We start from the raw sequence: 15,371 nt of genomic DNA on the forward strand, positions 1-15,371 counted from the left end.
AAATAAGTTTGTTTTTCTGACACCACTGGCTGATGTGTGTTCTTGTTTTGAGCAAAACTCAATTCATTTGCACACGTTTCAGAAAACAAGACATAATATCGTTGTCAGTTGCCAGTAAATGTATCTTGATTTAAGAAAAACAAGACAAGAGCACAGAGGAAGAATTTTTTTTTTTCTTGGGGTGCATGATCTAACTGTATCACGCATGATCACAGTGTTTTGAAAACACTATAAATCAGTGTGTGTTCTGCAGATATTTCCTGAGCACCGAGGGCTCCCCGACCCGCCGGCATCTCCACAGGTGAGATTCGTGTCCGTTCATGTTTGTTCCTCCAGAACAGGACAGAAAACAGCCCTTCATCTAATGCCAGACTCAGAAAATGATTCTCGCAATACTTCAAAGCTGTGTTCTGATTTAATAAGTCGTCACAGAAACTGTGATCAACAGAAGCGTGTTCAGATGAGCGCATGGGAAACCAGGCCTCTGATCAAGGTTATTATTAATGAAAACTATCTCGTAAATTTCTGAGAAAAATGCATACGTTCTCGTTGCGTGGTTTGACTAAAAATGGAGGTTGAAGGGAGTGGATCCATCAATGTTGCTGAACCATAAATAACCAGTAGATGGCATCGCATGTATTAGAATTAGCGAATTAGCAGTGGTGAGCCACTAATGGCAAAATTAATCTGTAGGACAAGACAGATTAATATTAAAATTTAGTTTTTTACGATTCTGCTTCTGATAAAAGCATATGCATGGTAATCAGCAGCAATGAAAACATTTATGAGACTTTAATAAAGGGGAAGATTTTTTAAAGGGACGGTTCGGAGTAAAATCAACCTAGGGTCCTTTGCACCATGACCTCGAGCCAAACACACCCCAGAAGCCTTTATTCCCTTGGTTGAACATTATTAAAGTTAGAGCTTATTTAGAGAGATCAGCCGGATGGCTTAGTGCAGCGCTAATGGATCCAAGGCTGTATCTGGTAAATTACCGCACTAATAATGCCCAGAATGGCACCAAACTTCTACAGTCGTACAAATAGGTTCTGTACTCATAAAACGAGGCATTGGAAAGTTTGTAAGTACATCAGGAGTTTATTTAAATAACACTTGCCTGATGGCTAATGCTACCGCTAACCCGGACGTCGACGTCACTTCAGTGATTTGGGAAAAGCCCGTAAAAGTCCTGCAGAAAGCGATGCATAAGGATGTAGTGTATCCTTATAATACGCCAATACTCTTGTCTTCTGATAATTTACTCCACCTTAATCAAATACACATTTACAAATATAAAGGCTTTTACCATGATATTAAAAACTAAAACTAAATACTAACTAAAAGTAATGATTACAATGAAATATTTATGCCCCATTGAAACTGAAAAAAAAAAATTAAATGAAAAAGTAAAATACAAAACAAAAATGGACAATCTTTTTAAAGCTAAACGAATAACCCTGCCTCTGATTGGTCCCTTTTGTGTGCAGTGTGTCCACAGTGGACTTGTTTTCACGCCGATGTCTGACCTGTGACCTGTATAAGGCTCACTGCACGTTCTTCAGTGCTGTTTTCAGCCCCACCAACCAACACGTCCTTCTGCACTGCAAAGGTACGACGACCACGAGTTTATAATGTACTCTTGCATAACAGTCCACAGTCCTGATGAGTGACCTTTCACCCCTCTGTGAGCTTCAGCACTGCAGCAGACTGTCTTCTTTTCCAGTACAAATATCAAAACATTCTTAAATCAAGATGATTTTACTGGAGAAGCAAAATGACTGAAGATATTAGGATCTTTCCTGAAAAATAAAAATATATCAATGAAGTCCGAAAAATGTACTTAATTAAAAGGGAAAACTATTTTTCTTTTTCTGAACCCCATCCACATTATTCCTACGCCCCATAACGCTTTGCCCGAATTATGGGTGTAACTTCCGTTAAGCGGAAGAGTAACGCTCGCTCTATGAACGCAATACGTTAAAGTGTCACAATGAGATGACATTAATCTACTCACACTTCAACCATCGAACATTAAAAGGACATTTAAAAGTGTAAAAGCATCAACAAGGTATTTTCAACAGACCAAATAACCCCAAAAGCGCGATTCTTTCCACAGCAATAACGGACGGGTTAAATATCACTGTAGTAATATCTGTAGTATGTAATAATAATTAATAATTAACTTCAGCATTGCGTGATACTATTTCAAAGTGATTTCCGTCATTTTGACAGATTATAAATTGCATTTTCCTGTGAAAACAAACCTGGAAACAGACGTGAGGATTTGAGGAGAATAACGAGAGATTCTTCGTGCGTTCCAGTGAATTATTAATGGAGTATATCGTAAATTAAATCCGGGAGAACAGACCACAAATGTGCAGGATATGTTGTCCTTTTTCATACTTTTACAGCGGATTGCAAAGGGAAAAAAGAAAATAATCATGAGGAAAAGAAAGCAGCGACTGAAAAGAGCTCTTCCATAGATATTCTTGTTATAACATGTCACGTTACAATACCAAGTAAACGTTATTCTCATGATGTCTTAAAATAAATCATGAAGGGAAACTGACCGCTCATCCAGTCAGACTGACGATCAGCTTTATTTGTAGGGCAATCTTATGATTTGAAATGATTCGTTTCAGCCTTTTTGAATGGAAGTTCCCCAAACCGGAAGTGCCTCCCATAACTCAAAACGCAGTAAGCTCGTCAGGAATAGTGTATAGCATATATTTTTTCTTGATTTCTTGATGCATAAACCTTATTTTTAACATTTTTTCAGAAAGCAAGCCTTAATATCTTCAGTCATTTTGCTTCTCAAGTTAATGTGTGTTGATTTAAGAATGTGTAGATATTTGTACTGGAAAACAAGACAGAAACACTAAGAAAGAACATCTTTTTCTGCCTGTTGTGGTTAAAGTGGCCACATTTTCTGGTTTTTGGTTTTCTTGCAGGTCCAGGAGCACCGACAGTGATCATACACTCTCTCAACACTGCCAGTGAGTTTTCACTTTCTCTTTTTTCCATCTTTCTGCTAGGGCTGGGTATCGGCACAGAGGTCTCGATTCACAAGATCTCAGTTTTATTCAATTCAGGATCAAAATTTGAGTTACCAGTGAAATTCACAATTCTCGAGTCCAATTTCAATACCACAGCTAAAACTACGAACTGATAAAACATTTCAAAGGTTATTGAAGGCAAGGAAAGATTGATTCGTGGCTTTTGAGAATGGATATCGAATCGACCACATTTTAAAAACAATCAAAAAACCAGATTAAGAATTCAGATGTCTTGTAGGCCATTTTACTTTTAAGGACATTTTACTTTGGCATTAACAGTTTTACTGACTTTAAAGGAACTTTGTTGTTCTATGCTGGAGTAAAGTTCATAAATGATCGTTCTTTTCCATTGGATTTTGTGAAACTATGTTGGATGGACCTCTGTCCCTTTAGGGGGGTTCGGGTTCGCAAGAAAATTTAGTTCATTTTAAGGTTAAATGCATCAATCTGGTGCGAGAGCTCATAATTAAGAGCTTCAACCCATGAACTGTGAACATTGAACAAAGAAACAGCATTGACTTGTACCTGGACATTCAAGAGGGCTCAAACTAATTTTTAGTTATGATATAGAGTCTCAGTCTACATTACATTATCACTGGTGTTTTAGGATGCCAAACAATTATTATAATAATATAATAATGATTTATATAATTATTCCTATGACGTAAAATCCATATAGCCTATAAATGTACTGTATAAATGAAAATTAATATTTCAAAAGTATATTTTACATTACACTGTAGTATAGGAAAATTACAATACTTTTGTCCTAATTTCTTCACTTGCAAGAAATAAACCCTTGAGCTTTTATTTTGGAGAAATTTCTTTAAATCACGCTGCACAAACAGAATGCCTATATAGGCCACTTAATTAAAGTCTTGTGCTGTTTTATAAAGGCATTTTATATTTTCAAAATATAACGCTAGAGACCTTTATGTTAGGCTATCTCATATGTGCTGGGAAAAGGGAGAAGAGCGAGTTCGGCAAGAGGCGGATCCGAACTCGCGTCAAAAGTGCCAATATATACGCTCGGAAATGTAAAAAAATAAGGATTTTTTTTCTTCCACTCGCTTGGGCCCCATAATGCACACTGGATAATCTGGCCCTGGGTGCCCCCCATTGGCTGGTGCGCCAGGGCACTCGCCCAATCCCGCCTATGAATAATCCGACCCTGCTCAGCCCTACTGTCTGCCCTGTTCTGCTTAAAGGGGTGGTTGATTATGATTTGACTTTCCTAACTTTAGTTAGTGTGTAATGTTGCTGTTTGAGCATAAACAACATCTGCAAAGTTACAACGCTCAAAGTTCAGAGCAAAGGGAGATCAAAGAAATCGCTTTTTAAGGACTACAACAAACGGCTGGTAGAGACTACACCACATTCCTCCTGGGTTAGTGACATCACCAACCCTAGAATTTACATAAACCCCGCCCCCGGAACACGATTTATAGATTATCAAGACAGAATATGCTAATCAATGACTAGAAGATAACTACACATAAACTACATAAACTCATCAACTAACCATTCAGAAATGTCCTGTTGCTTCTACATGTTGTCACTTCTTCTTGAGTCTCTCCATCATTGTCTGACTCCGGTTTGAACATAAAAGGCTAAAAGTTTTTGACATTTTCAGTGCATGTGTGTGTGAGGTAAAAGGACACAAGCTCTTGAAGCTCCGCCCCCTGTGCCGGGAGCAGCAGCTCATTTGCATTTAAAGGGACAGACACTAAAATGGTGCGTTTTTGCTCACCCTCAAAAAGTGACGACTTTAACATACTATATAAAAATATCTGTGGGGTATTTTGAGCTAAAACTTCACACACACACTCTGGGGACATCAGAGACTTATTTTACATCTTGTGAAAAGGGCATTATACCACCCCTTTAAATAACTCTTGTACTGTTGATCTCTCGTCAGATTATTACATCCTGGAGAATAACGCAGTGCTCAAAGCTGCTCTCAGTTACAAACGGATCCAGATGTTGGAGTACAGGAGCATCCAGACCGACCACTTCGGTAAAGTATCGCTCAGCTTTACCTGATAAACATGCAGAGCGGCTTCAGCCGACAGTGTGAAAGAATAATGCGTTGGTTTGGTTCTGCTGGAGTTCAGTATCTTGCTCTTGCTCAAAGTGACTGTTAATGACCCTACAAGTTTGATTAAACCACTAAAATATGAGGATCATATTTTGAGAACAAAACACTAAACACAAAAAAACTACAGTTACAGGTTTTATTTTACTTTTTGAAAAAACAAAAAGCTCAGAGGAAAAAGCAAACACTGATTACAACATAATCAGTTATTAATATTTTCTTGGTTCTCTCTTGTTTTTACATGTTCATAATTTCTTCGTATGACAGCCTGGATAAAAACGATGTCAGCACAATTTGTCATGTTTCAATGTGTTATTATCACTAATAAAACAATCGACTCCAAGTACAACTACGCAATACGCTTATAAAATATTTGTATTTTAATAATATTTGAATAAAGTGTGAAGATGTCTATTCTTCTAGGCTGGGCATCACTTTTGGCCACTATTGAACTCGATAGATCATCATACGCAGCTCTGAACTGTTCCTTGTGTGTGTTTGCAGAGTTGCCGCTGAAGATCTCCTATCCACCTGACTTCTCTGAGTCCCGCAGTTACGCTCTTCTGCTGATGATGTAAGCAGATCTGTGTGTGTGTGTGTGTGTGTGTGTGTGTGTGTGTGTGTGTGTGTGTGTGTGTGTGTGTGTGTGTGTGTGTGTACTTGTACAACTATCTTTGTGAGGACCAGTTTGAGTTTTAGACCACTGGAGTGAGGACAAAGAGAGTAAAGTGAGGACATTTTGGCCGGTCCTCGCTCTCTGAGAGCCTTTAAAGGCCTGTTTGAGGGTCAACACTTGGTTTTAGGGATAAGGTTATAATGAGGTTAAGGGTCGGTTTAGGGTCAGGGGTCGGGTCGGGCACTTAGTTGTGATGGGTAAGGTTAGGGTAAGCGGATAGAGATTGCATTGTGTCAATGAATGTCCTCATAAAGATAGATGTACAAGAATGTGTGTGTGTGTGTGTGTGTGTGTGTGTGTGTGTGTGTGTGTGTGTGTGTGTGTGTGTGTGTGTGTGTGTGTGTGTGTGTGTGTGTGGGAAAACCAATTTGCTGGCCTGAACACAAATAGCAAGAGCTTTACATCTAGCCATTCATGCTTAAACTATTCATTGCGCACTGGCAAAAGTGTTTGTTTTCCAGTAGATGGCAGCAATATTTCACTAAACTATGGAACCTTTCACATTTTACATGAAATGTTAGTATTTTAAACAAATATGATTACTAATTGCGCAAATAAAGATGCAATATATCCCCCTAAATCTGCACAACAGAGCAAAAATATTAATAAAAAAGTGATATTACTAGTAGGCTATCTTACTTTAGAATACTATGCAATTAGATAAACTGTTCATTAATTCATTAATAGGGGGACTTTAAGAATGTTTTGATATTTGTACTGGGAAAAAAAGACAGTGCAGTGCAGAATTGTAAAGCAATGATGCAGAAAGAAGTCTTTGAAACGTCCCATGATGCCTTGGTTTTGTGGACAAATGTTCATTTCAATCCCGATGGACTACTTGCACAAATACTTACAATGGATCCGGCATATCAAGTAGCGGCTTTGTTCACATGGTACTGTTAGATCTGCTATTCTCCTGGGTTTATGGAGGAGTTTGAAGTGAGTAGTTGTGTCTCTGCCTTTACTACTCTCCTAAAGCCCTGTGATGTGACGTTCAAGCAGCGGTGGAGAATTAAACGACTCTTGAACTGTGAAAACATCACATTCTGCTGAATTCCAAAGGCGCTGTAAACACACGACCAGAGACAGGAGATGCGTGTTGTTTCAGATTGAAATGTTGGTGTGTTTTGTTTGTGCGTCAGTGATGCTGCCCCCGGTGGACAGCAGGTGAACGACCAGTACGCAGTGGACTGGGACTCTGTGCTGGTCAGTTCGGACAATGTCATCGTAGCTCGTCTGGATGGCCGGGGAAGCGGTTTCCAGGGTCAGAAGGTTTTACAGGACGTGCACAAGCGCCTGGGAGCCGTTGAACTGCAGGATCAGCTGGCTGCTGTTGAGTAAGAACGTTTTCTTCAGGGTTCGTACAAGGTGCTTAAAGGGGTCATCGGATGCAAAATTCACTTTTATATGGTGTTTGCATATAAAAATGTGTCTTTGTAGTGTGTGGACACAACCACCATACAATGAAAAAAATCCATTCACTACTTTTGGACTGTCCCGTATTAGCATATTTCCCGTATTAGCATATTTCTGCCCTCAGCCATTTGTATACTTTCCACCAAGTCAGCACTTTATGAGTGATAAAGTGAGCAGTTGCTCATTATCATTTAAAGAGACATGCACCGAAACGGGTCGCTGTGAACAGAGCTGTTTTTGAGGAGGTAAAAGGGTGTTGTTTTACACAACCATTGAGGAATTTTAACTACAGTATGTTACAAACTTCACATGAAGACCCTTAAGAATCATACCAACTTGTGGAAAACGGGCATTCGATGACCCCTTTAAAGGGCTTGAAGTACTTGAATTTTTTTTACATTTAAGTCCTGAAAACAGCCATATTTTGGAAAAGGTATTGAATTATTGAAAGACAAATGTGAAAGTAGTGTTTAATTTTATCGATAAAACAATCTTTTCTCACAAAATTAAAGCTTCAGCCCATCTGATATAGATATAGAGCAATTTTTCATGGCTATATAAATACAATCATGTGATACATCTTTCATTCTTCAGGAAAATTATATATTAATGGGGGGAAAACTGATTTTAATATATGGACGTATTATAAAGTTACCACAGTTATTTCATGTGCTGCACTTTATTTGTACCATTTTGGTTTATTTGTGTTAATTTATTTAACTTTTTTAGAATTTGAAAGATAATAATGATATTGTTTGATAAGTGAGATCACAGATTGTAGTCCTCAAAAAAAAAAATAGTAGTGCTTAAAGTCCTTGAAAGTCCTGGAATTTCATTTTACAGTATCTGTACGAACCCTGTTTCTTCTTTCATTCAGACAAAAATGACCCTTTTCTGTCCTCATTTACTCTCCATCGTGCTGTGTTTGTGTGATCTAATACGGCACACACACTGCTGTGAAACATGCTGACGAAATCCTGCTTTTGTTCCAGGTACCTGTTGAAATTTCCGTACATTGATCGAACCAGAATTGGTGTGTTTGGTCGGGTAAGTCGTAGTTTAAGTGTCACACACGGCTTCTGTAATGGTTGAAAATCACTGATCTTTCTTCACACACATACTTGTGTTTCCGCAGGATTATGGAGGATATATCGCACTTCTTCTGATTAAATCCACTGAGAACTTGTTTAAATGTGCAGCGGCCATGTCGCCCGTGACAGATTGGAATTTGTATGGTAAGTAATTATGATGTGATTGTGCTTTTTTACATTTTTTAGTGTAATGTTTCTAAAACAGTCTAAAACAATTTGGATAGTTGTTAATATGAGAGTTATGAGACATTATTTAAAGGCACAATATGTAACTTTTTTGCTTTAAAAATAGCAAAAATCACTATATCTATGTTATATATTTTTTTTAGTTGTGTACTTACATTATCCCGACTGTTTCCAACAACAAACCAGGAGAAATTTTAATTTAATTCGAAGACACGTCCCGTTTCTTTATTTCCGTTTTGTCGCCGTCAATGGCGTCATATCCGCGTTGTCCCTGGTTTCCGCTCGTACTGCCATAGCAGCCAGAGCCCTCTGATAGTAACCAAAGCGACAGACGTGGACAATGTAGTTCGCAATGTCTATCTGCACGCTGTTGTTGTTTCGTTCAAACATTATGGACCATGGCAAGCAGACTTTGGATAAAAAAGGAGAACTAAAACGAGAATCAATATCAGCGCGGTGTTTTCGAGATGCCGAGAGCTCCCATAGACAGTATATAAACGAGAGCTCCACGTCCGAGACTTCGACCGCTCCTACATGTACTTATTAAACAGGTGAGCACATTTACATAAAACTAATCAATGTTATATAGTTCAACAATGATAAAATGTTAGAATATGATCTGTATGTTATTCTAATGTTGATCTAGCTTACTGCTAGTCTCATACAGACAAACTAACACATACATTTCAACACATTCAAATGCAGTTTAGTGTGCTAATGTAATGTTAGACCAGGTGAAACAGCGCTGCGTTACCTCACAAGTTTAATTTGTCGAATAAACTGACCTGTGAGTTGTAATTCTGCACTCGCGTGTAGTTCGGTAGAATGAAATGTCCATATTCCTTTTATATCCGCGGGACTCGCGTCTCTTAGCAATCCCGAACTGCTTCATATCACAGTCATGATAAAAGCATCGATGTATTTACTCATCCATAAACATTATTAGATCGGTCGGCTTGACGTTGACGACAAGATCCATAATTCTTAGCAAATGTTGCGTCATCAAACTACGCCTTTGTTATTGTAAGAGGTTAGCGACCCCTAGTGGAGAAAAAAATTACATAGTGTACGTTTAAGAGATTTAAGTAGGGCTGGGTATTGACACAAATTTCACAATTCGATTCGATTTCGATTCACAAGCTTACAATTCGATTCGATTCCGATTCAATTCGATTCAATATTTATTATTTTGGATATCAGGTACAATACATTGCAAATTTTCTCAAGGAAAACAAATCTCTTCACTAATACTGTAAGCCATGGGAGTCAGTTGTAGCCTATAGGCTTTATTAGCCTACTATAATTTTGAAGGTAAAAATGAACTGATTTGTATACAAACACTTAAATTACACTTTTATTTATTTTTATAATAATAAAGTTATATGAAATGTATACATTTAAATGGTGGCTGTCATAAAAAAACTTGCTTGATTTATTCAAACATGCATTAAATATTGAAGAACATTAAATATTATTATGAATATGTAATATGGTGCATATATTTAGCAAAATGCTCCTCTCTAGAGTTAATTATTCCAGCTGACTAATGAGTTTATGGTCACTGGATATATGGTTTTTCTGTTTACAAGCTGTTTTAATGACATCTTTCCACGGCCGAAACACTGATTGAGCGAATCCATGTGACATGATACGGATTTCGATAAGTTATCTTTTAACACACTTTCAGATGCTCATTCATGTTTATTTCGCGCTGTAACTGGTGTTATTAAGGCGGAAGAGAAGGTCACATGCTTCTCTCGAGCTGAGCCAGAGCGATCTCACGCCACAGCGCCAAAACGCTATTTATGTTGTTGAATTTCGTAAGAAAATGGACATAATTTGAAATCTGAGACTTTGTTTCATATCAATAATAACAAAGCACATAGATTATTGCGATGTATTGGATGGGATGCGCGCATCAATGTTCCATTCATTCATCAACTGAAAACAGGATGACTAATCGATTCTTGGGATTTAAGAATCGATATCGTTTCGTAAAAATGAGAATCGATTAAAATCGAGAAAGCAATATTTTTTACCCAGCCCTAGATTTAAGTATTGTATTACATGAGTAGCTCTCGGCCACTTTTTCATTTTTAAAAAGTAGCTCTTAAATGAAAAAAGGTTGGAGACCCCTGAACACTTCAGACCAGAGATCATCATGGTTTTCTGTTCTGTGAGTGAAACTGATCTCTCTCTCTCTCTCTCTCTCTCTCTCTCTCTCTCTCTCTCTCTCTCTCTCTCTCTCTCTCTCTCCTCTCTCAGCCTCGGCCTTCTCTGAACGCTATCTGGGATTTCCTCTCCAGGACGACAGCAGATATCAGGTAAGTGCTGGTTAGATGTTGTTGAGCTCAGACTGTGTTGTAGTGAATGCAGTGACAGACACAGGTGTGTTTCTCCAGTTCTCCAGTGTGCTGCAGAATCCACAGGGTTTCAGAGACCAAACGCTCATGTTGCTGCACGCGACTGCTGACGGTCAGTGTGTGTCACAGCTTACAATCTACACTATTCACACACATGCTCTATGAATAAATGAATAACCACTGGCCTGAATAATTCCATACAGATATTCCCTTTCTACAGTCGTTTCCCTCATCCTCTCCTCCCAGACCTGTAACTAATCCTTCTCTCGCGGGTCAAAATGACCCGAAGCCCTAAAGTTATACTTATGAATTTGTTTTTGTCCAGAAAGCTTATATCATTTAATTTGTATATATTTGTATACATTTTTAATGCAATTTTTGGGAGATTTTTATTTTATTTATTTTTTACCTCTAAATTTCTAGATTTAATCAATCATTTTAATATAAATAAGCAAATTCTTTCACTTAAATACAAAATAACTCTCCATTACATGCAAAAACTTGCTAAAAAAAACTCTCATATTGCGTGTCTCTGCCGACCTCTTGTGGAAAAAAAATATTATAACATGATATTTCATGACTCTTGCCACTAGATGGCCGATATATGGAGCAAATGAACCGTTCCCCTGGTTCCCAAAGTCCGTTTTCGTCCGTTTTTCTTTTCAGTATGGATTCAGGTGTATATTTAAAATCATTTTTTGGTCAATTTTTATTTTTATTTTTACTGTTAGTTGCATTGTGACTGATTGATTTTATTTGAAAAATTGAAAAACATTGCACCCGTTATATAACCCCCCCTTGTATTCATTTTAATGAGAATTCCTTGTGTGTATGCATGTGAGTGTGTTCTGCTTTGGGGATGTTCTATAGTCTCATGCCTTTATTTGTGTGGTTGTTTGTACTGGATTGTATCAGATTTTTTATATATTTTTGACAAATAAAATAAAAATCCCCCATTTTCCATTCAAAATGACACAAGAGGGCAGGATTTGTTACTATTTTAATTACATTAAAATCCTTGAATCCAGTAAAAAAAAATTGTGTGTATTCCAAGTTGAAGTGCGACAAATCTCCCAAGGTCTCACTCTGATGAACACTCAATTTTTAAAAATTTTATGAAAACGAATTTTGGGTCAAAATGACTTGAGGAGAAGATGAGGGATCAAAATATTAGGAAAGGGAGGAATTTTATGAGCACAATTTGGCATGTTTCATTGCATTATCACAAACAAAACAATCGACTCAAAATCTTTCACCAATTTTGATTGAAATTTAAATAAAGGCATACATTTTCCTAGACCTGACATCACTTATGAATCTGCACATCTGTATTCGCAATTGTTGCGTATTGTTTGATTGCATTACTCTGCCATTGAGCCATTCTTGAAATGTTGTTTTTTCCTCCAGCGAACATTAATTTCCAGCACACAGCTGAGCTCATAAAGAACCTGGTGAAGGTGGGAGCCAATTACACACTGCAGGTACTGAAAAAACCCACATGTCAGCATCTGTGTGTGTCTGTCCATTGATGACAGTCTAGAGATCCTTGATGGTTTTCTGCACGGTTGTTCTTTAGATTTATCCAGACGAGGGTCATTTCCTGTCCAAGAGCAGCCGGAGACACGTGGCCTCGACACTGACCAGCTACTTCAGATCCTGCATGCAGGACGATGGGCTTCCCATCAGTGAGGAGGAGGAGGAAGAGGAAGAGTAGAGTGAAGATGACACACAGCACACAAACACACACTGACACACACCACGATACACACACAAACACTCGGGACAGTGAAACACACTGGACGTTGAGACAAACATCCAGAGCAGAACACTCAAGTAAACAGCGAGAGCCAGGAGTGTGTGTGTGTGTTTGAACATGTATATATGCATGTGTGTAACAGTTTGGATGATGTATGTATTAAAGCTGTGTGTGTGTGTGTGTGTGTGTGTGTGAGAGAAAGAGAGAGAGAGCGAGAGAGATAGAGTTTCTATGTTCCTGGCCAATGGATCATTATCGCTGGAAATGGATAAGAATGTTTCACATATCATGAATCACTATGATCTCCAATTGGCCGATGCGTCGGCCAATCACAGCACAGCAAGTCAGCCATTGCATGGTCCTTTTGCTTTGCTTCACTTCTTTTGCCACTTTTGTGTCTCAGTATGTTTTCACCTTCTGCATTCGACTTCATTTCTCACCATCCGTGACGAGCACTCGCTGGGAAGAGCCGTAAATGCATCTGTCGAAAGCTCGAGGATCTGCGTGAAGATCAGCACACGTGCAGTGCATTCTGGGATGGATTGTACAGAAGAGTAAGAACATACATCAGATTGAAGAACGGACAGTCTTGGATCAGATTATTTGTCTCTGGAGGGCTTTTGTATCGCTGACTGTTTAGTTTTACTGGTGGTGTGTGTGTGTGGGGGGGGGTGTCGGGTCGGGTCGGGTCGATTGTTATTGTTCTCTAGTCATGTCTATAAATAAACAACTAGTCCAAATCCAACATTATTCAATTTTGATTGTACTTACTATCACTCTCTGTGCCATTCTTGTCCCTGCAGACTGAACCACAGTCATTACAATTATGAGAAAATTCATTTATTCCACATCTAATAATGGCCAAAAGTGATATTTGTTTTAAACGACCCTAAAATTTCAATTAAACCATCAAAATATGAGGAAAATATTTGTTTATTTTAAATTTGATGGATGAACAAAACACTAAACTTGGTTAAGGTATTTATCTGACAAAATTATTTGGAAAAATTTAAAAACAGGTTTTATTTTACTATGCAAAAAGCTGACAGGAAAAAGCATACATTGACTACAAAATAATACGTTATATATATATATATATATATATATATATATATATATATATACACACACACTACCGGTCAAAAGTTTTAGATCGGTAAGATTTTTAATGTTTTTAAAAGAACAATCTTCTGCTCACCAAGGCTGCATTTATTTGATTAAAAATACAAACAAAAACAGTAATATTGTGAAATATTATTACAATTTAAAACAGCTGTTTTCTATGTGTAATATATTTTAAAGTGTAATGTATTCCTGTGATCAAAGCTGAATTTTCAGCATCATTACTCCAGTCTTCAGTTTTTTACATTTTTATTTCATGATGCTATGATGAATAGAAAGTTCAAAAGAACAGCATTTATCTGAAATCTAAAGCTTTTGTAATATTAAACACTACAGTTCAAAAGTTTGGGGTCAGTAAGAATTTAAAATTTTATTTTTGGGGGAAAGAAATAAAATAAATCAATACTTTTATTCATCAAGGATGAGTTAAACTGATCAAACGTTACAGTAAAGACATTTATAATGTTAGAAAATATTCTATTTTAAATAAATGCTGTTCTTTTGAACTTTCCATTCATCAAAGAATTTTGGGGAAAAAATTGTACACAACTAATAATGAATGTTTCTTGATCATCAAATCATCATATCAGAGTGATTTCTGAAGGATCATGTGACACTGAAGACTGGAGTAATGATGGTGAAAACTCAGCTTTGATCACAGGAATAAATTACATTTTAAAATATATTAAAATATAAAACAGTTATTTTAAATTGTCATAATATTTCACAATATTACTGTTTTTTTTATTTTTTTATTTTTTTTATTTTTATTTTTTTCAAATAAATGCAGCCTTGGTGAGCAGAAAACATAAAAACATAAAAAAAATCTTACAGATCTAAAACTTTTGACCTGTAGTGTATGTCGTTGGTTCTCTCTTGTTTTTGTATGTGTTCATAAATTCTTTCTATGATAGCCTGGCCAAAAATGATGCAAGCACAATCTGACATGTTTCATTGTGTTATTATCATTGTATATTAGTATGCTTACAAAATCTTTAACAAAGTTTGAATAATATAGTAATGAAGGGTGAAGATTTTCCCACTTTTGGCCACTACTGTAAACTGCTCCTCAAAGGTGATCTGATCTTCACTATCGCAAGACAGACTCTTTGATTTGAAAGTGTTTCGGATGTTTGACTTTTTTAATATAGGCTAGTTGACAGGATATTGTTGGATCAGGAACCCAGTCCTGCATCACCAGCTCCGAGTTACCAGCGGACACGGGTAAAGAGAGCGCTATTGAACATCACTGAAAATTGCAGATTAATTTGGCATGTCAAAGTGTTCATTTTCATATGACAGGATCGCTGAATTTCCCTGTGATGTCAATGATGACTTCTGGAGCCAGTGGCTGTGGGAATCGAAGTTTACTAATGGTAAATGAAGTACAGGTCTAATTGTATGAATCATGTAAATTATAGCATATTTTCAATTTAAAATGTAAAAAATTCATTATAAATTCATTCGGATATAACTAGCTATGACTCACTAGCATTAGGATTTTTTTTTTTTTTTTGCATTATTTTTGTTTAATCCTGTTTTGTTAAAACATTGATTTATATGAATGCTCCTATATATTGTAATACAATCATTCTTCATTCTGTTATTAT

At 37.0% G+C, this 15,371-nt stretch overlaps 1 protein-coding gene across 2 annotated transcripts in view; it reads left to right on the forward strand.

The window, feature by feature from the left end:
• Positions 1–13,409, forward strand: part of dpp10 (dipeptidyl peptidase like 10) — a 79,083-nt gene extending 65,674 nt beyond the window's left edge. For both annotated transcript variants that reach the window (XM_079881951.1, XM_079881952.1), the window contains exons 15-26: positions 254–301; positions 1,488–1,609; positions 2,952–2,996; positions 4,975–5,073; positions 5,656–5,725; positions 6,970–7,164; positions 8,236–8,290; positions 8,379–8,478; positions 10,786–10,844; positions 10,923–10,995; positions 12,291–12,364; positions 12,460–13,409. In XM_079881951.1, coding sequence (XP_079738077.1) covers positions 254–301; positions 1,488–1,609; positions 2,952–2,996; positions 4,975–5,073; positions 5,656–5,725; positions 6,970–7,164; positions 8,236–8,290; positions 8,379–8,478; positions 10,786–10,844; positions 10,923–10,995; positions 12,291–12,364; positions 12,460–12,597 — 1,078 coding nt within the window. In that variant the 3' untranslated portion in view covers positions 12,598–13,409. The remainder of the gene's footprint in view (positions 1–253; positions 302–1,487; positions 1,610–2,951; positions 2,997–4,974; positions 5,074–5,655; positions 5,726–6,969; positions 7,165–8,235; positions 8,291–8,378; positions 8,479–10,785; positions 10,845–10,922; positions 10,996–12,290; positions 12,365–12,459) is intronic.
• Positions 13,410–15,371: the final 1,962 nt, after the last annotated feature.

This window comes from Squalius cephalus (assembly GCF_949319135.1).
Source record: "Squalius cephalus genome assembly, chromosome: 9".
NCBI classification, from domain to species: domain Eukaryota; kingdom Metazoa; phylum Chordata; class Actinopteri; order Cypriniformes; family Leuciscidae; genus Squalius; species Squalius cephalus.